The sequence below is a fragment of the Hibiscus syriacus genome, unplaced genomic scaffold, assembly GCF_006381635.1.
Source record: "Hibiscus syriacus cultivar Baekdansim isolate YM2019G1 unplaced genomic scaffold, ASM638163v2 tig00110578_pilon, whole genome shotgun sequence".
Classification (NCBI taxonomy): Eukaryota; Viridiplantae; Streptophyta; class Magnoliopsida; order Malvales; family Malvaceae; genus Hibiscus; species Hibiscus syriacus.
The window spans coordinates 958,548-984,048 of NW_024062789.1; the positions used below are offsets into that span (position 1 = coordinate 958,548).

The following is a 25,501-nucleotide window of genomic DNA, read 5'->3' on the forward strand; positions in this document are numbered from 1 at the left end:
TAATAAAAATGCTTTCATTCTTTGATCTTTGAAATAAGAGAAAGAAAAAAAACATTTTCAAACATGACAGTTCAAATGTGAAAGGTCCTTGAAGCTGGTGAGGCTCATTGTGCCTCTATTTAATAAGAAGAATAAGCAATGCCAGAACGTGAAGCATTCTGCAATCTTGAAGTAGATGGTCTAAAGAGATCATAATGGATGAAGAATAAGATCTTTTAGCATTTCCAGATGATGTTGTTAGTAACCCATCAAGAAGGATATGACCTCATTGTTCAGAAGAGGCACATATAACAACTTGTATAAAATGCAAGACATTTGGTTAGAAAAATTGATAACTTCTTAAGTGTTTTTGGCAACATGAAGAGAAGCCCTTAAACTATTTGACAACACTACTGTGTAGTGACACCAGAATGAGAACATTCAAGTTAGGATATGTTGGGGCGCGACTGAACCCATATTATGTTGAGATGATAACTTTCAGACCAAGGAGGCATGAAGAATGAGCCTTACAATTTGAGGTGATGGGGTATTTTGAAGGCCCGTACTAGTATAAGATAATGTGGGGGCACGACTGAACCCACATCATGTTGAGATGACAAGATTCAGACCAAGGAGGCATGAAGAATGAGCCTTACAATTTGAGGTGATGGGGCATTTTGAAGGCTTGTACCAGTAAAAGATAAGGTTGGGGCACGACTGAACCCACATCATGATGATAAAACAAGATTCAGACCAAGAAGTCATTGAGAATGAGTCTCGCAACTTGAAGTGTCAGGGGAAAGACCTTGAATTTGAGCAAATCTTATCTTGTAAAGCAAATTAACTGAGCATTGATCAATGGCAGAGTCCTGGAAGAACAACTCTGAAAACGAATTTGAGCCAATGACGGAAATGGGGCAACATAGTCATATTCATGACCATAACAAGAAGTTGAGAGAGAAAACGCTTTATCCAAAATAAAGATAGAAAACGAAGACGACAAGAAGACAGAAGAAGATCAGAGAGCTCTTTCTAAATATAAATTGGAAAATTGTGAGTTGCTATACGGGTATATGAAGTAGACCCTGGAAAGAGTGATCAAGTAGAAGAAAACTGAGTTTGCCACTTTGAAGGCAAATGAAGATTAAATCGATATTTATGCATTCATGAGAACATCATTTGCATAAAAGATAATGCATTACACTGATACATCTAATTGCATTCGTGTTTCATGCATAAATACATGATTTTGACAGGTCTTCCATTGGAAAGATAAGACGCAGGATGTTCAAATCCTAAGTTGAAAGGAAGGTTTCAAGCCTAAAACGCAAGGAGTTGCGTTTAGAGAGGCATACCCTGAAGAATTGAGAGGTCTAATCCACAGAAAAGCATTACTCTGAAGTGGTGACCATCAGATATAGAAGAAAAACAAAGATTTTTGTCTATGAAGAAGTGAATCGATCGATTGGAAGGACTTGCACACATGAGATTGGGGCAAGTCAATCTTAAGCCTTCACTAGAGAGTAGTGAAGCGATCCATTTGAAGCATTCACCAAAGAGTAGTGAAACAATCATCTTAAGCCTTCACCGAAGAATGGTAAAGCAAACAATCTTAAGCCTTCACAGAAGAGTAGTGAAGCACCATCTTAAGCCTTCACCGAAGAGTAGTGAAGTAAATCCATCTGTAAGCCTTTAGAGCAAGATGATAAGTCCTTCGGGTAGAATGTTTTCACATGAATTTGAAAATGAAAAAATTATGTTTTAAGAAGATGAAATTTTTGAAAACTAAGAATGCGTTTTCAAATTTTCACAATTTATAAGTCCTTCGGGCCATCAGTAAGTCTTTCGAGCATGATGCTTAAATCCTTCGGGTCATCTGTAAGCCTTTAGAGCAAGATGATAAGTCATTCGGGCCATCAGTAAGTCTTTCGAGCATGATGCTTAAATCCTTCGGGTCATCTGTAAGCCTTTAGAGCAAGATGACAAGTCCTTCGGGCCATCCATAAGACCTTTGGGTAGGATGTCTTCAAATGAATTTGAAAATGAAAAAAATGATGTTTTAAGAATATGAAATTTTTGAAAACTAAGAATGCGATTTTCAAAATCACAATTTATAAGTCCTTCGGGCCATCAGTAAGTCTTTCGAGCATGATGCTTAACTCCTTCGGGTCATCTGTAAGCCTTTAGAGCAAGATGATAAGTTCTTCGGGCCATCAGTAAGTCTTTCAAGCATGATGATTAAATCCTTAGGGTCGTCTGTAAGCCTTTTGAGCAAGATGATAAGTCCTTCGGGCCATCCATAAGACCTTCAGGTAGGATGTTTTCAAAGGAATTTGAAAATGAGAAAATGATGTTTTAAGAAGATGAAATTTTTGAAAACTATGAATGTGATTTCCAAAATCACACTTAGTAAGTCATTCAGGCCATCAATAAGTCTTTTGAACATGATGCTTAAATCCTTCGGGTCATCTGTAAGCCTTTTGAGCAAGACGATAAGTCATTCGAGCTATCCATAAGACCTTCGGGCAAGATATCTTTACATGAATTTGAAGAATGAGAAAGTAATGTTTTAAGAAAATGAAATTTTTGAGAAGTAAGAAGGCGATTTCCAATACTTCGCACTATATAAGTCCTTCGGGCCATCAGTAAGTCTTTCGAGCATGATAATTAAATCCTTCGGGTAATTTGTAAGCCTTCCGAAGAGTAGGGAAGCAAATCCATCAATAAGCCTTCCAAGCATGATGATTAAGTCCTCCGGGCTATCTTAAGCCTTCACCAAAGAGTAGTGAAGCAAATCAATCTTAAGCCTTCATCGAAGAGTAATGAAGCAAATCCATTTTAAGTCTTCACTGAAGAGTAGTGAAACAAATCCATTTTAAGCCTTCACCGAAGAGTAGTGAAGCAAATCTATCTTAAGCCTTCACCGAAGAGTAGTGAAGCAAATCAATCTCGAGTCTTATATCCCCAACATAAATAATGGAGCAGATCCCTCATCAAGTTATAAAGCACGGAGTTGTAACTGGACAAAAACTGGTTTCTTCTTTGTCCTATTCTTGTTAACACAAGAATGCACAAAGAGGTGCAGCTGTAGACACCCGTTTTGTCTGATATATAATAATAATTATATTATTATTATTACTATTTTTTTATTTTGCAGCCCAATTACAACAAATCCCGGAGCTCAGAAAATCAAGCCCAAGACCCAGATTCAGACCCAGTTACAAGACCCGGATCCAAAATTGACTCGTTTAGATGTTGCCACCACCCATGCCTTTCACGTGAAACCTACATCAAATTTGACACTAGCTCAAGCCAAGTCACTGCTGCCAATCGTGCCACCATAGAAGCATACTGCACAAAAAAAATCAAACCAAAGTCAAGAAAGCACCTAACCCGAAAATCACGGGATGATTTCACCTAAACCTGTTATTATCTCACCAAATGCAGAGAAAAGAAACACAAGGACAAAGGATTCGGTGGAGACTGGAAAACTAAAAAGGGGATCAACAGAGGAGGGGATAGAGTTATTAACGGAAAAAATGAGGGAAACATAAAACACAAAAAACACCGGGGCTCTGGGTTTGGTCAGCAGAAACAAGGGGGGACGACAACCAAAAATCAACAACAGAGGGCATTCAGAGATATAAAAAAAGAGAGAGATTTGTAAAGGGCTTCCGATCTTTACCTTTTTTGTTGAACCGTAACAATCAATGTAAGGGATTCCCATCCATTTTCGAAAGGAAAACTACCAGAAGCAATACAACAATGCGGTGGTTGTCGAGCTTCTGTTAGTCGAGAAGGGAGAGGGTCGATAGAGTAGAGGGGAGAGGTTGAGGAAGCTGCGCCTTCAACAGATATGAGAGGGGGGAATGACTAGTTTAGGGTTTTATTTTTTTAGGTTAGATATTAATTTAAGGTTTGGTTAAAACGACTGTGTTTCAAAGGGGTTAAGGTAATCCCATTTTTGCATGTGGAATATTCATCTTAGGATCCATTCAACTTTTCAGTGTCATGCATTTTGGTCCATAAATCGTGCTTCAGCATTTCTAATTTTGTATCTTTGTTTTACGCGTATTTAATTTCAGACCCAAATGTTATGTCATTTAGTTTTTATTATATTAGACATTTAACCTCTAATGTTTTCATGTTTCGTTTTGGTCCTAGGTGTATTTAGGGTTTACTATAGTTTTAGTCCCTTATGGTGATGATTGGTTTCGTTTTGGTTTCATGGTTTATTGTATGCAGTATGCTATTCATGTATCATTTCAATTGGCATTTTGTTTGTATCCTAGATAGTAAAATTATGTTTAATATAAATTTAGTTAATAGTTTAATATGTATGGCTTTCTTTTATAGTTTGGTAGATTACGTTTTTATCTTTGCATTTAAGTCGTATTTGTGTATTACATATTAATATATATATATAAGTAGGTTACATATTATATTTATAAAAGTGTGTAATTGTAATTCTTCATATATTATCTATTATTCGTTAATCATATTTTTTAGTTAATTCGTATGTTACCCTCAAGTGCTTAACTCGACTCCTATTACATAATTTGATTAAGGGTAATACCCTTATAATTTAAAATTGTTGGAATGACTTTTCTTAACTCACTAGATAGTTGTTTTCGTCGATTTTAAATTAAAAGTGTATCATGTTATTGACACTCTAAAAAATAGTTCGTCACCTTAAAATTTGGGAACGAAAGAAAAGGAAATATTCGACTATTTAAATTTGTTGAGAAAAGATCGTTAGAACTCACCTAAAGACCTGGTCTCAATGTTTGTAAATAATCGAATATTCTTTGTCTTTCTAATGGATTGGTAATTTTAAAATGTAACATTTTTCGTTATTTTTTAATGTTGTAAAATTCACATTTTGTTGTTTTAAGGGATCATAAACCAAGTTAAATTCGAACTTGTGAAATTCGTTGCAAAGACATTTATTAATCGACTAGGTACCGATTTAGGGCGTTATGGGGGTGCTAATCATTCCCCACGCGAAATCGACTATCGAACTCGGATTTTGACAACACATACCTTAATTTGTTATTTTAATTAAAATTAATTTTTATTTAAAATGACAACGTTTTTGGGTTCCCAATCACACCCTAATCAAATATATTGATGGCGACTCCTCGAACCATATGTTTTTATCGTAAAGGAATTTCCAAATTTTTGAAACGAGAGTTTTATAAAATCACATTGTTTTTAATTAAAATTCAATCGTAAAGAGAATAATTAAAAATGACGTGGTTTTCAAAATCTCGCTCCCCACACGTAAAAATCGTTTTGATAGAAATCGATACCTTTTCTATTTTTCTTGAAATGTTTACAATAAAGTGCTCCAAAATCGCGTAATCCCTAGGATTTTTTGGAATTTCTTCTGTGTTTTTTGTCTAATATTCATGATCAGTTTACATGTATTTATAGTCTAAGAATACTAGTTTTAGTCCCGATTTTCTAGCATTTTATTTGGACTAAATCACTGCTTGGTTGGTTGTGAATGAATCCCTCTGAGTCACGTCATTGATGGTTGTTTGATGTTGAGGAGTTCATGGCGTCGAGAAAACCGCCGAGGGAAGCGTGAGCAGCGAGGACTCGTGAGGCATGGGGTGCTGATGACCATGAGGTGCTGATGGAATGCTAGGGTTATGGGAACCCTAGCTTTGCTGGGTCACGTATTGTTGGGTCTGGACCACTGGGGCGTTACTGGGCCACGTGTAATGGGCTGTTTGGGGGCATGTGATATGTAAAATAAATATATATGAATGTTTGTACAATATATGTAATTATTATTATATAATATAATCTATAATATAAATATATTATATAATATAATATCAGAGGATAAAATTTGGAGTTTTCAGATCCAATGTTAAAATAAATATTATTTTCTTTTGAAATATCAAATTCGAACAGTTACATGGATAGAATATATTCCGTTGTCAACAGTTAAAACAATTTGCGAACAATTACTAGATCACCTCATACCATTATATATATATACGATGAATACTACTCTGGCTATACTTTATTGAGATTCACCGAAATTTAATTAGATAGCAATTAAGATTTTAATTACTGGTTGGCATCTTTCACAGGTCTAATACAGTGAACAATAAATGGAGCCCATTGTTTATTGTTATATAAACTGAAAATATCGTTGGGGAGCTCAATTCAAGCATCTTAAAGTTTGTTGGTCTCTCACATTTGCATTTACAAATATCTAACAGTCAACTCACCGCCTTTTTTATCCTTTTCTTCTCCTTCCTCCTCCTGAATCAACCATGGCAGAAACCCTCACTAAATATTTTATCCTTCAAAACAAATAAATATATATATATTAAAAATAGTGATGTGTGAGTTCTTTTTTGTTTTATATCCTTAAAATCAATGAGACCCCACATTTAATTCCTCTTTCCCCCTCTCTCTGCACCTTAAATTAACCATTTCATCAGCTAAACCAAAATCTCATATTGCCATGGGAGTCGTCGACATGACAAACCCACCCACCAAAGATTTCTTTGCTTCTCCCGCTCTCTCCCTTAGCCTTGTGAGTAATTTTAACTCCATTATTTCTTTTTCGATATCATGCATATATCTCATATAATATTTATGCTCTACGTGCGTGTTTTATGAAGGCCGGGATATTCCGGGATGCCGGTACGACGGCGGCAACAGCTGCGAGTATGGAGGTGGAGGAAGGAGATGAAGGAAGTGACGGAGAAGGAGGAGGATCGGGAAATAAAAACGATGACACAGTGGAAATTAGTAGTGAGAACTCGGGTCCCGCAAGATCAAGATCAGAAGATGACTTGTTAGATCACGACGACGTCGACGACGAAGATGCCGATAAAACCAAAAAGAAGAAGAGGAAGAAGTATCACCGTCACACGGCGGACCAAATCAGAGAGATGGAAGCGTAAATCTCCTATTTTATTTCTCTATTTCCTTTTTTTTTATTGCAATTTAAGTCTCAACAAACTTGAGTGCAATGATGTTCAGTAAATCAGAAACCTCTCTTGCGATCAATATTTTGGGAATTTTAATTCTAAATTCGTCAATTGTTTTAATTACCGTAAATATTGTATATTCGCCAAATTTTCATATAAGTACATAAACTACCATGCATGGAGCAGTTAATTGGGAAATATTTTTAATATAAAAAAAAGTTTGATACATGCCTACAGAAGAAAACAAGATTATAAAGTTGAAGATGACCCAGAATTTTATGGTGACTTACTTTTCTACCTTGGTTTTTATTTGAAAGATATGCAACAAAAGCGATATTCTTTGTTTTTTCTTTTTTTCTTTTTCATGGCTGAAGTACTGTCTCTCTTGTTCTCTAATTGCTTCATATGAATTACTATTCAAAGTTTAAGATGAGATTTGTTGTTTTCCTGTCTCAACAAATTAAAGGAACGTTATTGATTTGTATGAAAATGAAACATGTATAATCTTTTTCAGGTTGTTTAAGGAATCACCCCATCCAGATGAGAAGCAAAGGCAGCAATTGAGTAAACAACTAGGCCTTGCTCCAAGGCAAGTCAAGTTCTGGTTTCAAAATCGTCGAACACAAATCAAAGTAATCCCATTTTTTCTCTTCTCAAATGTTAATTTCTTCTACTTCCAGACTTTCAGTTCCATGTAATATATATATATTAACTTCGGTTAAAGTTAGAGTATTTTGCATTTTGTGAATAATCTTTCCCGGTGTTAATGGAGTAGCCAATTTGCAGGCTATACAAGAGCGCCATGAAAATTCATTGTTGAAGCAAGAGCTGGAGAAGCTAAGGGATGAAAACAAAGCCATAAGGGAGACTATAAAGAAAGCTTGTTGTCTCAACTGTGGCATGGCTACCACTGCCAAAGATGGCTCCACTATGGCTGAAGAACAACAACTACGTATCGAGAATGCTAAACTCAAAGCCGAGGTCTACTGGGATACTAATCGATAACATTTCTCTTTCTTTTTTTCTCACCTTAAAAAATATTGTATTTAGTGTTCATATTTATTCAATTTTGAAACATTTGCAGGTAGAAAAACTAAGAACAGTAATAGAAAAATACCCTTCAGGTGCATCAACGACTGGTTCATGTTCAGCCGGAAATGACCAAGAAAACAGGAGTTCATTGGATTTTTACACTGGGATTTTCAGGCTGGAGAAGCCGAGAATCATGGAGATTGTAAACCAAGCCATGAAAGAGCTGCAAAAGATGGCTACCGCCGGTGAACCGTTGTGGGTTCGAAGCGTTGAGACAGGTCGGGAGATACTCAACTACGATGAGTATGTCAAAGTGTTCTCCGTTGAAAATTCAAGCAATGGGAGGCCAAAAAGATCGATTGAGGCCTCTAGAGAGACGGGAGTTGTTTTTCCTGATCTCCCAAGTCTGGTTCAAAGCTTCATGGATGCCGTAAGAAAGAAATTATGCATATAAGTAGAAGCCATTTCTGTTGTTGACTGTTATTTTGATTTCGTATTTCTACCTGTTTCAATAGAATCAATGGAAGGAAATGTTCCCATGCATTGTCTCAAAGGCGGCTACCATTGATGTGATTTGCCATGGCGAAGCTCCAAATAAAAATGGTGCTGTACAGTTGGTAAGTTGCCTTGTCTGTCCACAATGCATGTGTTAGTGTCCCTTTTGTGTATATTTTTAATCTTTTATAATCCTATTTAAATTTTTTTATAGTATGTATTAACATGTTATAATTTATACGTTTTCCTTCTATCTTTTTTAGCCTAGTGGTCAACGTGAAAAGTCGAAGCCTTTATGTTTTCCTTTTTTTCATTTATATCTAACCTAATAAACTCAGAGGAAGGTTAAAGCCATTTGACACCGACCCTTCTCGTAATTAGCTATTTGTCTCAGTAATTAGATTGTCCAAAAGAGTCGTTTGCTTAATTTTCAATTCTTAACTCAATTTAATTCAATTTATTAATAGAATTATGCTTAAAAATACTTAGTTTTCTTAACCATTTTTACTTGATGGTTTGGTACTCTGAAAGCAGATGTTTGCGGAGCTGCAAATGCAACACCCTTGGTACCCACCAGAGAAGTGTACTTTGTTCGCTACTGCAGGAAGCTGAGTGCTGAAGAATGGACAATTGTTGATGTTTCTATTGACAAAGTTGAAGGAAATATCGATGCATCCTTAGTAAAATGCAGAAAGCGTCCATCAGGTTGCATCATCCAAGATAAATCCAATTGTCATTGTAAGGTGTGTGCATGTTTCTTGATAAAACAAAATGAACGGATATGATTTCATTTTGATAACAAGCTTAAGAAGATCATATTTGACTAATTTTCAGGTGATTTGGGTGGAACACCTCGAGTGCCAGAAAAGTAGTGTTCATACATTGTACCGTACCATTGTTAGTAGTGGCCTGGCCTTTGGTGCTAGGCATTGGATGGCAACACTACAACATCAGTGTGAAAGGCTCGTTTTTTTCATGGCAACCAATGTTCCTACTAAGGATTCAACTGGTAGGTTTAAATTGTAATAACAATTATGTTAACGATATTTATGTTCTTTTTTGGACAGCAAAGAAAGTTTTCAGACTGATGCTTGTTTTTAAAATTTTAGGTGTTGCAACACTGGCTGGGAGGAAGAGCATTCTGAAATTGGCGCAGAGAATGACATGGAGCTTTTGTCATGCAATTGGAGCATCAAGCTATCATACCTGGAATAAAGTCACTAGCAAAACAGGGGAAGACATTAGAGTTTCTTCCAGGAAAAACTTAAATGACCCCGGCGAACCTCCCGGGGTCATCCTCTGTGCTGTTTCTTCCATTTGGCTGCCTGTCTCTCCAACTCTTTTATTCGATTTCTTGAGAGATGAATCTCGTCGTAATGAGGTACTTTATCGATTAGATTCATAAAACAAGAATTGTTGTGAGTACTCATTTAATGATCTTTCCTCTGCAAACTCCAGTGGGATATCATGTCAACCAGAGGTCCGGTGCAGTCGATTGCGAATTTGGCCAAAGGGAAAGATCGTGGCAATGCAGTAACAATTCAAGTACGTTCCTTAGGCCCCCTTCCCCCTCTCCGAATCTTATATAGCATTCTAAGTTGCATCATGTTTTCTGTTCAGACAATGAAGTCAAAAGAGAACAGCATGTGGGTGCTCCAAGATAGTTGCACCAACACTTTTGAATCGATGGTGGTCTTTGCTCCGGTGGACATAACTGGTATACAGTCAGTGATCACAGGATGCGACTCCAGCTACATGGCCATATTACCTTCAGGGTTCTCCATCCTTCCAGACGGACTCGAGTCAAGGCCATTAGTTATCACTTCTAGGCACGAGAAGAGCAATGATACCGAAGGAGGATCCTTGCTTACAATAGCTTTCCAAATCCAAACAAACAGCTCCCCAACTGCTAAATTAAACATGGAATCTGTCAGCACAAAAATATCTTGCACATTGCAAAACATTAAGACAAGCTTGCAATGTGAAGATGGTTGATCACACTACCCTTCTTAATTAGGCAGATATTAACTGTAAAACTCATAGTCCCCCCCCCCAACTTAGAGGTTTAAGCAAATCACCTATTTTTGTTATGTGGGTTTGTTTCTATTCCTTCTTTGGTGAGCACAGATGGTTTGGAGTTCAGGCATATTTATGGAGGGGCAAGTGGATTGACAGAGTTGGATTTCAAAATCATTTTAGATCTAAGGGAGTGAAATATTGCTGATGTATATAATTAATATTCATTAAAGATATTGTGGTTTTCTTGATTGTTTTACCAACTTCTGAGCCCTGAAACTGGTAACCACCCAATATCCTCTCTCCTTTTAACAATTATGAAGCATGAAACATCTTCTATGATAACTTGGCTGTTAAGCTTTCAAGTTCCATATCAAACCTTGGAGAAGAAATAACACACTATGAAAAAATCAAACTGTCAATAACCGAGCAAAGTAATGTTATAGTACATCATTCAACATTAACTTGCAACCCATTCATGTAGCTTCCAGTAGCAAACCATTGATAATGCGAGTGAACCACAATCCCATAATATTTCCCAGTAATATGAAAGATCAATCAACTAAACCAGTGCCCATAACAACCCAAACTATCACTAGATGCCAAAAATTGAAGTAATTCTAATATCCAAAGCAACAGTAAAGAGGAACGCAAAACTCATGAGATGCGTAAGTCTATAATTTGCATGAGCAGAAGTATCAACTAGACCTCGACGTTTAATATCCAATTCGAGTGATTTTAGTAGAACAATAGACATTGCAGTTGATCAAATCATGAAACACCGAGAAAGATTGTGCCGCCCAGAAGTTCTCTTTCTAACTGTAGATTCAAGTAGCAGCAAACTAACAATATTCACTAAGAAAACAGTAACCTCACTGAAAAATAAAAAAGAATTAATGGATCTTGATTTCGTGCCTATGATAGCTCAAAGTAGATGGAGGGAGTGACTGAAAAGCAAAGTCAACAAATCTCACCACAGAATCACAACAGTAGCCAAAAAACAAAGTGACGACAACGAACTCCGATGTCGTGAACCATCATATTTGTAACACCTTCAATGAACAACAAAATGACGTATGAGGAACCAGGTTCAAATCTATCATTCTTCAAGAGCAACAATAACGGTGGAACAATAATCTCAAAGCAAAAACGAATCAGACGAAATGATAATTGATTGAATCAGCCCGTAACTCTACAAGCTCTTCAGCATCATCAACAACAACAACGATGGAACATCATCTTGCTGTGACAGCAACAACAACGATGAAACATCAACTTGCTGTGGCGGCAGCGGCGTGAGAGAAAGGAACTCAATCGACAATGCAGATAAAGCTCGCGACTGAAGAAGTCCATCATCGACTGATGAAGCGAAAATAATCAAATCGCCGATTGATAAGAAAACAGCAGCAGACGCAGATGAAGGAGATAACCGACTAGGTGGTGGAGATTGCGGCTTTAGGATCTTTGACGAATGATAGCATGTGAGAAAGCTGTGGCCAAACTTGATGAACAAAGAGGTGTCGAAGCCATGGTTTCAAATCGCGGTCGCGGTCACGTTTTTTGTTATTTCGAATTTACCGTGATTGCGGCCGTCGCGGGTGCTATTGCGATCGTCGCGGACGCTATTACGATTGTCGCGGGTAACTCGGACAGAGACGAAACCACTATATCGCGGACGAAATCGCGGTCGCGGACTGTTTTTTGAAACCCTGGTCGCAGCAGATATTATGGATTTAGTTTTACAAAAGTAGAGAAAAAAATATGAGATTAATTGAGAATTATTATTGAAACTTGATTAAAGAAAGGAGGTATTTCTAACTGTAGACAACTATTTTCTTAAAAGATAGAACTAGCGAGAGTTCCTCTCTTAAAATGACTCTTCCACCATCATATCTTTTAAAGTAACAAGTACACCAACAAACGTGCAACAACCGAGCAAGGAGTCTAGTTGCATTAGGATTCTATTGTTAATAGGATTCTAAAAAATAGTTAATTTTTTTCACTATAAATACATGTAATCCTCCCCATTTGTAAGACACGATTTACATACAAGATACAGAGGAAAGCACGAAAAAATACAAAGACAAAGCTATTGTAAACGATTCGAAAAGGAAATAAAAGGTAGAACCTTTTTTTACATTGATTCGTTCATTTCTCTCATGTGCATGTTATTTTTCTTGAGATTTAGTTTAAATAACCCAAAGCATGGGTTGCGCCGATGACCAAAAAGGGGTGGGGTTTCGAAGTTTCGAACCTAGATCTACTCTCGAGGCATGTTCATTTTTTTTAAAGTATTTAATATTCTCCATAAGTTAATCTTAATCTTTAATTTACCTTGAAATTTACCTTGAAATTTACCCTTTAGTTTTACTTTTATATTAATTTCGTCCTCTATATATATACATATATACATTTAATTATATATTTTTTATTTATTTACTATATTCCTCTTTTTTTATTTATATTATATTATTTTTATTATATATCTTATATCATTATATATATATATATATATATATATATATATATATATATATATAATAGATGTTTTAATTTTTCTCCATTTACTATATATATATTTTTTCTTAATATTATATTTTATACGTTTTTATATATATTTTCTTAATATTCTATTTTTGTTTTTATTTATTTATATATATTATATTTTTACTTTATTTTATTTTTTCTATTATTTTTTTCTTAATATCATGTATATCTTTATTTTTTATTTGTTTTACTTAGTATTATATATTTATTATTTTTATTTGTTTTAGTAAATACTACTTTATATGTACACATTATTTTTATTCTTTTTTAATTTTTTTTATCTTTTTTAATTTTTTTTACTCAATTAATTTTTTCCCTTTATCTGTGTCTTTGTTTTTTAACATTTTATTCATTTTGTTTATTTTTATTATTTTTTATTATTTTTTACGTGTTTTTTTATTTTCTATTTTTTCTTGTTTTATTTATTATTCTCACGTTTGCACACTTGCTATCCTAATTCGATTTTATACTCCGCTACGAATCTAACGTTTTTATCTTTTAAGGGTATTCAAATTAATCAATTGTAAGTAATTTGAATCGGGTTTGTTAAATTTTAATTTAAATTTCGAATTTTTGCAACTAAGACAACCGGCAAATTAATTGGTACCGAAAGAGCGGTTTAAGGGTGCTAATCCTTCCTTGACCGTAACCGACTCTCGAACCCGACACATTTCTGGTAAAAATACAGATCAGGTAAGATGGTGTCCGACCCACCTAAATTCGTTTTAAAATTGTCGGTGGTGACTCCAATCCACATTTTTCAAGTCGAAGCCCAATTCCGGGGCTCAACCGAAAGACGATTACGACAGCTTGACGACTCCACTGGGGAAAGGTAAGTGAGTCAGGCCAAAATTAATTTTCGGTTGTGTTTTTTTAGCGAAAATTACAAGTTTAAATTTTAATTTATTTATTCGATTTCAATTATTTATCTTTGATTATTTTTTTCAAGTAAATAGTTGTACTGACGTTTTTTCAATGATTTTAGATTTTTGAAAAAGTTCTCATCTCTGGCTCTATACCCGAGCTCCGAACCCTTTTAAGTGGGGGCGAAAGCGACTCCTTCGTGTGAATTTATTCACCGTATGGGCCTAGCAAGTAACCTTCGGGATTCTTATACCTTATGTCTTCGTGTGAATTTATTCTCCGTATGGGCATAAGAGAATGTTTCCTCTCGAGTTTAACTTAGTCTATATAAGCTTGTAATGGGCTTAAGACTAAGGGTCTGGTAAGCCCAAGGGGACACCGGCAAAGAGAACTCGGATACTGTTTTTTAAAACCTAAATAGGGAGACTATGGAGAATTAGAGCCCACCCCAAAACCTCATTCCAAACCCTAGGTTGCTTTGTTTCATGTTTTACTTTCTATTTAAAGCATGCGAACTAGACAAATATGCGGTTAGGATTTGTGTGGAATTAGCACGCGGGATAGAGATCAAGTCCGGGTAGGAATTAAAGCATGTGAGGTAGTTATCATGTGGGGTAGAACTTTTATTATCATGATTGTTTTTTATTATTTTTACCTCACTAACTATTTTTATTTTTTGTTCTCTTTTATTTTGTTTTCATCATTTGCATCATTTAAAAGAGGTGTTGATCCACCAAAAAAACTTGTTCGTTAACCTAAATAATTTGCATTAATGGACAAAGGGGTTGTAATACAAAAGGTGAAAAACACAGGGGTCCAACTATGGTCAGAAAAGACTCAGAAAGAAAATGATGACAATTTGCAAGACAACTATATGTCACATTCGATCAAGAAGACATGGTGCCCACAATCAAATAGATCAAAAGTCAACTTTTCAAAAATGGGTTGACAAAGGTGGTAGGGGCAAGACGAGAAAAAGGTTACCGAACTCGAGAGTCCCTTCAAAGACAACAAGAACAAGATGACAAAACGATAGCTGAATTGGAAGCCATTGTCGACAAATTCAATAAACTTCAGATAATCCCTTTGATGGAGGATTTCAATGACGTTTCCGTTATAGAACAGGTTCAGCAAAGGATGAAAGCCAGAGATGCAGTCATTCGATACTTCTAGGAACAAGTACAAAAAACAACTCAACATTTTCACAGTTCATCCAGAGAGGCCGTAGCGATTCGATAATTTATTCAATCGGTGAAAGACGAAGGCAAATGACTAGTCAACATGTTCCTTGTCTAGAGGATTTAGTCCGGATGTACCTTTAAATATGTTTATTGTCTCTTAAAAGATAAAACACTTTTGTCCCAATAAAGATTATTTATAATAACAGACATGTTTTTGGATCAATGCCTCGAACATTTCATGCATTTTTGCATTTTGCATTTTGCATCTACATTTCATTTTTTAAGCATTTTCATAAACATGAAATTTCTTCATTGAGAATTCAATGAAGTGGTTTTAACCACATGACACCACATGGAAGCAAGATTGTAATATCAAAAGAAAAAAACTGAAATCACAACGAATGAGCCCGATCAGCTGGTTGTACGACTAAGCCTGCCAGGATGATCTGAGAAAAGAGTCCACATATCCTAAGGGCTACGATATTGAAACTGTTTACAGTTTCCACATAGGATGCTCCATACATTCCTCTGAGAATTATAAAGCGCTGAAGCGCGAGATCTAAAACCTGATGGATTCAGGGGCATGGACAACCGAAGAAGGGGACATTGCATATATCATTTGCACTTAGAGGATTGTTTTGTTTGAACACGTCTTTGATCTTTCATGTTTGCTTAATCTTTTAAACGATTGAATTTATGCTACTTTCTAAGGTGGAGCAACTGAACAAATTTTAATCATTAGTTCTTCGAATATTAAATGAATTAAGGATTCTTTTAATTCTTCAGGAATTATAGATTTTTGACATATGGCAAGATTAGACCTTTCTTATCCTGTCTCAAACCCCAAATAAAATACCTTGATTCTTTACCCAAAATTACTCATGGTCATTACCAAAAAGACCAAATTTTGACATTACCTCTCTTTGAAACTTTTGAACATTGCCTTTATCTTTTGATACACTCATACCTTTCTTTGAGTCAAATAAAGTCACATCATTGTCTTTTTAGACTCAAAATTGACATTTTTATGCCATTAAAACCCAAGGCATTGAGTTGTTCATTTGAACATGAGCCTTCTTATAAGACACAACTTGGGGCATCTTGCAGGAAGCATGAACATTGAGATATGTTGGGGGCAAGAAGCAGAAAGAAGAATTCACTCGGAATAATTCTATCATGCATTAATTGTACTGTTTTCATGTGAATAAAAATAATCTTGAAAATCTATCCCCCTGGATATACTTCTTCTGTGAAAGCTTCCATGTATGAAATGATGAACGAATTTCTTTCTTTACCCCTTCACAACAGGATAAAATATATATTCCTTGTGTCCCCTTTTGAGCCTATAGTATTTTTCTTCTGATTCAACCCTAACCAAGGATCACCCTCCATACTAGGGGGCAAGGTGGAGAAAATCTGCTCGCATGAGTGAAGATATTGATTCAGATGAGATTCCGAAAGGTGAACCAAATGCCAAGTGCAAAGATTCAATCAGAACAAAAAGAGAAAAAATAGAAAAAAGCAAAGAGAAAATAAAAAGAAAAAAAAAAACAAAGAAAAATTGAAGAAAAAAGAAGACAAGATGCATATGCAAAGATTCTCTCGATTCAAACAACGCATCGAGATTTAAACTATGAGATTGATCAAGCACAATCATTTCCGAATCACTGAATCACTTCACTCCAAGATCATAGAGCATCAAATGAGATTGATCAAGTACAATCATTTCTAAATCATTGAGTCACTCCACTAGAAGATCATAGAGCATTAAGAGAGAGAGACATACGAGCAGATTCAAATTGAGCAAGATATGATTAAAGACATCAGAATAAATTGATCCTTGGTTCAATACCCTAAAACACTTGTTTGGGCCTATTTATCCCTTTCTTTCATAACCATGAACCATTACCTACGTTACGTGCCTTAAAAGTCCATTCTAATCATACATGGATTTCTAAACAGAAGAGACTATTTTCAGATTTCATCCCGCCCATCAGGATTAATCTTTATTTGCGAAAAATAGTATAATTAATGCATGATAGAGAAAAATAACAAAAGGGGGTTCAAGACGTAAATTACAAATGACGTCTTGAAACCAAAGGAGGATTCGAGTTGAAAATCTGAAAAGGCGGCTCGAATACAAAAATTGGGCAGCTGAGGCGATCGCACGAATTTCTTGATAAGGCATCGCATAATCCGAGCTTGACCATGAAAGCTGGGAATCGGAGAACACTTCCAATAGAGGAGCATGCAAGATACCCCATCAAACCTTTGAGCATCAAATAAACAAAAATGTCAAACCTTTGACCAAACACAATAACCAAAGACTTTTTTATCCTTTCCTTAACCATTTCCCAAAAATAGATTTGATCTTGGCACGTGTCAAACGGCTATAATTTATTGAAGGATTAACAATGTAATTAATTCTTTGATATGCAATGAACTCTAGTTTTATGATTTGTCTTAATTGTAAAATCGTGAAAGGAGCAATATTTTCAAAACTTTTGGTTAAACATTTTTTGAAACATTTTTCGAAACTCTTTTTTGATATTTTCAGAACTTTGAAAATAAAAAAGAAAGAAAAACATTTTTTTTCAAAACAAGACAATCTCTCTAGAGTGGATCTTGGTAAATGGTGTGTGGCTCTCAAACACAAAACTCATGTTTAGAATCAATGTTGAAGCAAGAAATCAGAAACAATGAGGGCATCTTTAAAGATTAAACATCAAATGTTGGAGCATTTTTTGAGATTCAACATCGAATATTGGGGCATCTTTGGGAATTCAACATCCTGATGCAAATTATCAGACCTTTTGAAGGCATTTCCTCCATATGCATGAACAAGCCCACAAAGCACGAGTCTCCATCCACTGGATAAAACAGAACTAATTCATGTTACATGCATCTTAGACATACTTAAGAGCATCATATTTATCATTTTTTGTATACATAAGTTTTTGCAGCTTTTAGAGTCAAGTTTCAACTTCAAGATGAACGATGCTCGATTCAAAAGCACATGGTGGTTGCTCTACCTCACAGTGAAGGGGCGAGTGTCTGACAACAAAACAACTTTCCAATTTCAGGCAGATTCAATTTCAACTTCACGACGAAGTACATTGAACTCAAAGCGACACAATTCACTCGAGAGTAGATTTCAACTTCACGACGAAAGATATCTAGCTCGAAGCCAAACTTCACAATAAAGGGGCCATCCACGGTTTCGACTTCACGGCGAAGGGAATCGTGTCTACCCGCAACATACAATACTTGGATTTCAACTTCACAATGAATGATATCCAAGTCAAGGCTCAACTTCACGACGAAAGGGCCACCTGCGATTTCAACTCCATGACGGAGGATATCGTACTCACACATCCACGATTTCAACTCCACGACGGAGGATATCGTGCCACTCGAGACAACACAAGTTCAACTTCACAACGAAGGGATGGTTGGTTATCAAAAAATAATTTCCCAATTTCAGAGCCAATTTCAACTTCACAACGAAGGATATTGGACTCGAGACAACACAAGTTCAACTTCACAACGAAGGGACGACTGGTTGTCAACAAACAATTTCCCAATTTCGAAGCCAATTTCAACTTCACAGCGAAGGGGCGGCTGGCTGTCAACAAACAATTTCATAGTTCCAGAGCCAATTTTAACTTCACTGTGGAGGATATTGGACTCAGAACAATACAACTTACTTGGATTTCAACTTCACGACGAAGGATATCCAATTTCAAGGCTCAACTTCACAACGAAGGGGTCATTCACGGTTTCAACTTCACGACGAATGGAATCGTGCTCACCATTGTCTCTCTTGAGACAGTTTCCAAGTTTCCCTTGAAACAAAATATTTGAATCTGTTTTCTTTGAAACTAATTTTGTCTCCCTTGAGACATTTTCTTTTGAAACGAAATTTTGTCTCCCTTGAGACAATTTCTCTTGAAACATAAATATTGAAAATATTTCCCTTGAAATAAATTTTATCTCGCTTGGGGAAGTTTCCCTTGAAACAAAATTTTGTCTCTCTTGAGACAGTTTCTATTGAGACAGTTTCTCTTGAAACATAAACATTGAAAACATTTCCTTTGAAATTAATTTTGTCTCTCTGGATATAGTTTCCCTTGAAACAAAATTTTGTCTCCCTTGAGATAGTTTCTCTTGAAATATAAACCTTGAAAACGTTTCCCTTGAAACACAAAATATTTAAATCAGTTCCCCTTAAAATGAGTTTTGAGACAGTTTCCCTTGAAACAAAATTTGTCTCTCTTAAGACAGTTTCCCTTAAAACAAAATCTTTGAATATCTTTTCCTTGAAACAAATTTCGTCTCCCTTGAGACAGTTTCTTTTAGAACTAAGTTTTGTATCTCTTGAGACAGTTTCTTTTGAAACAAATTTTGTCCCTCTTGAGACAGTTTCTCTTGAAACATAAAAAAACCCTCGAAATTGTTTCTCTTGAAACACACACACAAAAACTCTTTGAAAATGTTTCTCTTGAAACACCAAACCCTCGAGTTCGATTACACTCAGCTTCGAGGGCACATCATTTACAGCATAACTCAAGGCTAGAAGGGTTATCTGTCACCAAAAGACCTTCGAGTTTGACTATGCTCAGCTCTAAGGCACATCATTTACAGTATAACTCAAGGCAAGAAGGGTTATCTGTCAATAAAATTATCGAGTTCGATTCCATTCAGCTCGATGACACCTCAATCACATTATTGTTCGACTGCAATCAAGGTTTTTCAAGCCGAGAAAAATGTCTGGGTTAGTCGTGCCTTAGTAGAAAGAAGCCTATTTTCCACAAGCGAAGACTTTTTCGAGGGCATATCAATCACATTGTGGAGTCTAGAGATTACTTTCCAGACGAATTTTTAGCCAAGGTCTTTAAACCAAGAAGAAGACCAAAGTGGAATACAACGAGAAGCCACATTCTGATTCAAATCATTTCAAGATGGACTCGACTTCGCGACGGAGGAGCCATCCGTAATTCAATTCGACAGGGAGTTATTCTTCAACTCCACTGAACGAAAATTTGTGTCTTTTTATCTTTGTCCTATTTTTTGTTCCACGAAAAAGGACAAAGAGGAGCAGCTGTAGACACTCATTTTCTTAAAAGATAGAACTAGCAAGAGTTCCTCTCCTAGGAGGACTCTTCCACCATCATATATTTTAAAGCAACAACCACACCAACAAACGTGCAACAACCGAGCAATGAGTCTAGTTGCATTAGGATTCTATTGTTAATAGGATTCTAAAAATAGTTAGTTTTTTTTCACTATAAATACATGTAATCCTCCCCATTTGTAAGACACGATTTACATACAAGATAAAGAGGAAAACACGAAAAAATACAAAGGCAAAGCTGTTGTAAACGATTCGAAAAGGAAATAAAATGTAGCATATTTTTTACATGGATTCGTTCATTTCTCGCATGTGCATGTTATTTTTCTTGAGATTTGGTTTGAATAAACCAAAGCGTGGGTTGTGCCGATGACCAAAAAGGGGTGGGGTTTCAAAGTTTCGAACCTATATCTACTCCCGAAGCATGTTCATTTTTTTAAAGTATTTAATATTCCTCCTAAGTCAATTTTAATCTTTAATTTACCTTGAAATTTACCCTTTAATTTTACTTTTATATTAATTTCGTCCCTTATATATATTTTTTTAATTATATTTTTTATTTATTTACTATATTCCTCTTTTTTTTATATTATATTATTTTTATTATATATCTTATATCATTATATATGTATATATATATATATATTAGATGTATTAATTTTTCTCCATTTACTATGTATATATTTTTCTTAATATTATATTTATACGTTTTTATATATATTTTTTAATATTCTATTTTTGTTTTTATTTATTTATATATATATTATATTTTTACTTTATTTTATTTTTTTCTATTATTTTTTCTTAATATCATGATATCTTTTATTTTTTATTTGTTTTATTTAGTATTATATTTATTATTTTTATTTGTTTTAGTAAATACTACTTTATATGTACACATTATTTTTATTTCTTTTTAATTCCTTTTATCTTTTTTTATTTTTTTACTCTATTAATTTTTTTCCTTTATCTGTGTCTTTGTTTTTTAACATTTTATTCATTTTGTTTATTTTTATTATTTTTTATTATTTTTTACGTGTTTTGTTATTTTTCATTTTTTTCTTGTTTTATTTATTATTCTCACGTTTGCACAGTTGCTATTCTAATTCGATTTTATATCCTGCTACGAATCTAACGTTTTTATCTTTTAAGGGTATTCAAATCAATCAATTGTAAGTAATTTGAATCGGGTATGCTAAATTTTAATTTTAATTTCGAATTTTCGTAACTAAGACAACCGACAAATTAATTGGTACCGAAAGGGCTGTTCAAGGGTGCTAATCCTTCCTTGACCGTAACCGACTCCCGAACCTGACACATTTCTGGTAAAAACGCAGATCAGGTAAGATGATGTCCGACCCACCTAAATTCGTTTTAAAATTGTCGGTAGCGACTCCAATCCATATTTTTCAAGTTGAAACTCAATTCTGGAGCTCAACCGAAAGACGGTTACGACACTATTAGTCTAAAATTATGTTGCTTACAATTTCATCACTTCCTTCAATAGTCTCTCAGTCCAGGTTTTATCACTAAAACATCAACTTGTCCACTAGTTCAGACAAGAAACCCAATTCAAAAAACCAATCAAGATTATCGCAGAGAACAAAGGTCATGACAAACTCAAAAAACAACCGACATCCTTGAAAAACAACAATTGCTTCATTAAGGGAAAACAATAGTAGTTTTTGAAACAATGAATACACTAGCAAACGATTACAATTTTACCCTACACAGAAAGGAGCAGGCGCCAAGGGCTTAACACTAAGCCTGCTGCTCTTGAGGCTGGTTAGATTCCAATGGGATCCCAATTTCCCCTTTGTCCTGCTTCCCATTCCTACTTGGTACAGGGACGGCAATGAAAGTCTTGGTCTTGCTAATTGGCCTGCTCTTTTCAAGCTGCACATAGTCACCAACTTTGAATTGGTTATCAAGGTCATGAGCCTGGAACTTCTTCTTCTTCCTAACACGTCTTTTGTATTTTGGATGAGGGGCTAAACGCACCACTTCCACTGACACTGTTTTGTCGTTTGTAGCACAAACCACCCTGCCTTGCAAGGATTTCATTGCCCTTATTGGAGGGGGGAAAGCCGGGCTTTGAGAGGTTGGTGAGAGAGACAAGAATTGGGTTTTGAGAGACGTGTGAGGGAATTTGAGACATGGAGAAATGGGGACGAAAGCTTGAGAGATTGGAGAGAAAAAATTATCGACATTTTGACGTGGTCTTCGGAGCAGCAGCGGATAAGAACCAGCGACTTCTATTATTCTGTTATGGATTGGGAATATGGGCGGGTTTACGTCCAATTATTTCTATACGCTCGCCCCGATTTTAGATTCAATTTTTAGTCACACTTACAAATATAATTTTAGTCACACCAACAACCAGTTTATTTAGTAGGATGAGACATTAAGTCTCTTAAATAAGGTTAGGGGTTTGAATCATGACGTTTACGAATGGAGCAAATTGGGTTGGGAGGGTCGCTTTCACCTTTGTAGTACCCGATCTGAATTAGTCAATCAATAAATCAGATATTAATGATTAATTCAAAAAAAAATCTTAATAATTAAAGATTTTTTTAAGTTTTGGGTTTAAGTGCCTCAAATGTCAAAGTATAAATATTATTTCATTATAATAATATTTGAACATATATTATTTTATATTTACTATGAATTTATCAAACCAAAAAATGAATTTAATGAGTTACTTTTCTCTTTTTTTTAAAGGTTAAAGATAAATAGAAATAACAATCAAACGATCGAAAATATATCATAAAGATAGAGAAAAATTTATCATAAAAATAAAGAAAAACTTATCATAATTGCAAAATTATTAAAAATTAAAAGAAAAACAAAAAACAAAGATTCAAAATAATAAAAAATAAAAAAACATTGATAGTCGACGGCCAACATCAAATGACTATCGTTGTTGATCATAAAAATGAAAGAAAAATTAATTATGATAAAAAAAACTAGAACCTTTCAAGTAAGTATAAATAATAATTAAAACATTAAATGAACATAATCTTATATAACATAAATATAAAATTATCTTACTTATGAATTATTGATATATTTAAAATTCTAAAATAAAACGAGTATATGGATGACACGGCTTATCGATCTAATTTCTTATCGGGTTTTCTTTTTGAGGCGATGAACATGACCCTTTAATATAATCTTTTCTCAATAGTAGCATTTTTTTGTTAAAATGGTAAGAATGTCATTACCTCAAAATTCTTAGGTAATCTTATATTTCCACCACTTTGGACAAGAATATCCTTGGACTAATGAATTCTTTTTATAATAATCCTTCTAAATTCTTATTTTTTTATACTTTACTCTTAATTATAAAAATAAAAATAATATACAAAGAGTTTGATTTTCTAAAATATTAATAATTTTGAGAATTTAAAATATTTTATATTTTAAATATTCAATATTTTACTATTTATAATTTTATGGGATGAAAAAATAGTATTATTGTAAAAATGTAATTATTTAAAATAATATTTTACTACCATAATATTAGTTTTTATATTATATTATATTTTATATAAATAAATATCATACTTATGAAAATTATTTAAAAATACAAATTTAATATACTAATTATATATTAAATGTAATTTCTCCTTAAAAGTTAGATAGTATAATGATTAAAATATTTTTATAATTTTCATACAAATATTTATAAATTAATATTAAAGTTTAACTTTAAAAAAAATATCACAATGATAATTTGGTAAAATATGCATCCAAATAATCTTATATTACTTCAACCAAACACTGTAATCGTACATTCCTGCTAAACAAACCAAACAAAGTAATGTAATATTCTTATAGTAATATTACATTCTAATAATATTATTCTCAAAGATAATTTTACATTCCGTGAACCAATCAACTAGTTTTTCCTCATATCATAAAATTGATAGTCTTATCTGTTTTTGGTCCACGTGACACGACCTAAATGGAACTACATATATCTCTCGCGAAAGCTCAGTTTGCCACGTGTCCAGTTGAGATCCAATGCAAATATCAAAAGCCCAAACAACCGCACAGCCAACTAACTAAAATCTGACTGAAAAAAAAAACAGTTAGGAAGCAAAAAGCAAGGCAATGGCTTCTCTTGCAACCTTAGCTGCTGTTCTACCAACGGCCGTCAAGGGCCTTGGCGGCAGCTCCCTCGATGGAACCAAGCTCTTGGTCAAGCCATCTCGCCAGAGCTTCAAACCCAAAAACTACAGGTACCACCAAGCTTAATTTCTCACCTACAAATCCCAACCTATTTACATAGATTCTTTCTTCTTTATTTGACAGGGCCGGTTCTGTGGTAGCTAAATATGGTGATAAGAGTATGTACTTTGATTTGGAGGATATTGGCAACACAACAGGGCAATGGGACTTGTACGGATCCGATGCACCTTCACCATACAACCCCCTCCAGGTTTACCCTTGTTCCTCAGTTTCATTAATCTTGTATTCCGGAAATATTTTAGCAGAGTAGTTTTACACAGGCCATTCTGCATAATTTGGAATTGCAGAGCAAGTTCTTTGAGACATTCGCTGCTTCATTTACCAAAAGAGGATTGTTGCTCAAGTTCCTCATCTTAGGAGGCGGTTCCCTCGGTCTTTTCCTCAGTGCCACTGCTTCCGAAGACCTTCCAATCAAGAAAGGTCCACAACTTCCTCCAAAGCCCGGGCCCGTGGCAAGATCTAATTTACTGCAACTTTCTAAAGCTTTTTCATTGTATGTATCTTGTTTTAGTTTTCAAACATGTAATCCTAAAATGCAACCTTCGTTATTGATCCAATGACATTTGCTTCGTGCTTAACTGGTGCATTGCATTACAAGTCAGAGCTGCCAATTGAATGGCTAATAATGTTTCCGTTGCCATTGCAATTAACAAATGCCTATTTCTATAGACAATTGAGTGATACACTGTTTGAAAATCTAGGAAATGTTGCCAAAATTTTCAATTTCACAAACAAATATAATAAATAGCCATTAAGAAACATGAATTCTTTCAATTGCTATGAAACATGAAACCCTTTTCCTGGTTTCTAAAGGTATTAATATATGGAATGACTTTAAAGTCCATAGTTTTGGTTTACTTCCCTATTTACAAGAAGAAGTTGCAGAAATACAGAATGAAACAAGCAGCCCGCCATAATCCCATTTAGGTTGAAAAACCTACGGTTGTAGTAGGTCAGGCTTTCTCACACTTTTATATTCCTATATCTATAACACTCTATCTCTCTATATCTCTATCTGCTTCCAATGATTCATCGCATCCTCG

At 34.7% G+C, this 25,501-nt stretch overlaps 1 protein-coding gene and 2 pseudogenes across 2 annotated transcripts; 2 read left to right on the forward strand and 1 right to left on the reverse strand.

The window, feature by feature from the left end:
- Positions 1-422: 422 nt before the first annotated feature.
- LOC120133348 (photosystem I reaction center subunit VI, chloroplastic-like) lies at positions 423-25,038 on the forward strand. 2 transcript variants are annotated; one of them, XM_039149953.1, is made up of 5 exons: positions 423-434; positions 6,858-6,865; positions 24,303-24,448; positions 24,522-24,648; positions 24,746-25,038. In XM_039149953.1, the coding sequence occupies exons 3-5, from the start codon at positions 24,321-24,323 to the stop codon at positions 25,016-25,018; spliced, it is 528 nt and encodes a 175-aa protein (XP_039005884.1). In that variant the 5' UTR covers positions 423-434; positions 6,858-6,865; positions 24,303-24,320; the 3' UTR covers positions 25,019-25,038. The 2 variants fall into 2 exon arrangements, with proteins under 2 accessions (XP_039005884.1, XP_039005883.1); XM_039149952.1 differs by lacking the exons at positions 423-434; positions 6,858-6,865 and having other exon boundaries at positions 24,269-24,448.
- Positions 6,416-10,693, forward strand: LOC120133347 (annotated as a pseudogene).
- LOC120133349 lies at positions 21,808-22,449 on the reverse strand (annotated as a pseudogene).
- Positions 25,039-25,501: the final 463 nt, after the last annotated feature.

Excerpts from the sequence above, each read along its gene's own strand:
- LOC120133348 (XM_039149953.1), top strand. The coding sequence starts at position 24,321 with ATGGCTTCTCTTGCAACCTTAGCTGCTGTTCTACCAACGGCCGTCAAG. Across the intron at positions 24,449-24,521 it reads TTCAAACCCAAAAACTACAG|GGCCGGTTCTGTGGTAGCTA; the intron begins GTACCACCAAGC and ends TTTATTTGACAG. Across the intron at positions 24,649-24,745 it reads CACCATACAACCCCCTCCAG|AGCAAGTTCTTTGAGACATT; the intron begins GTTTACCCTTGT and ends TTGGAATTGCAG.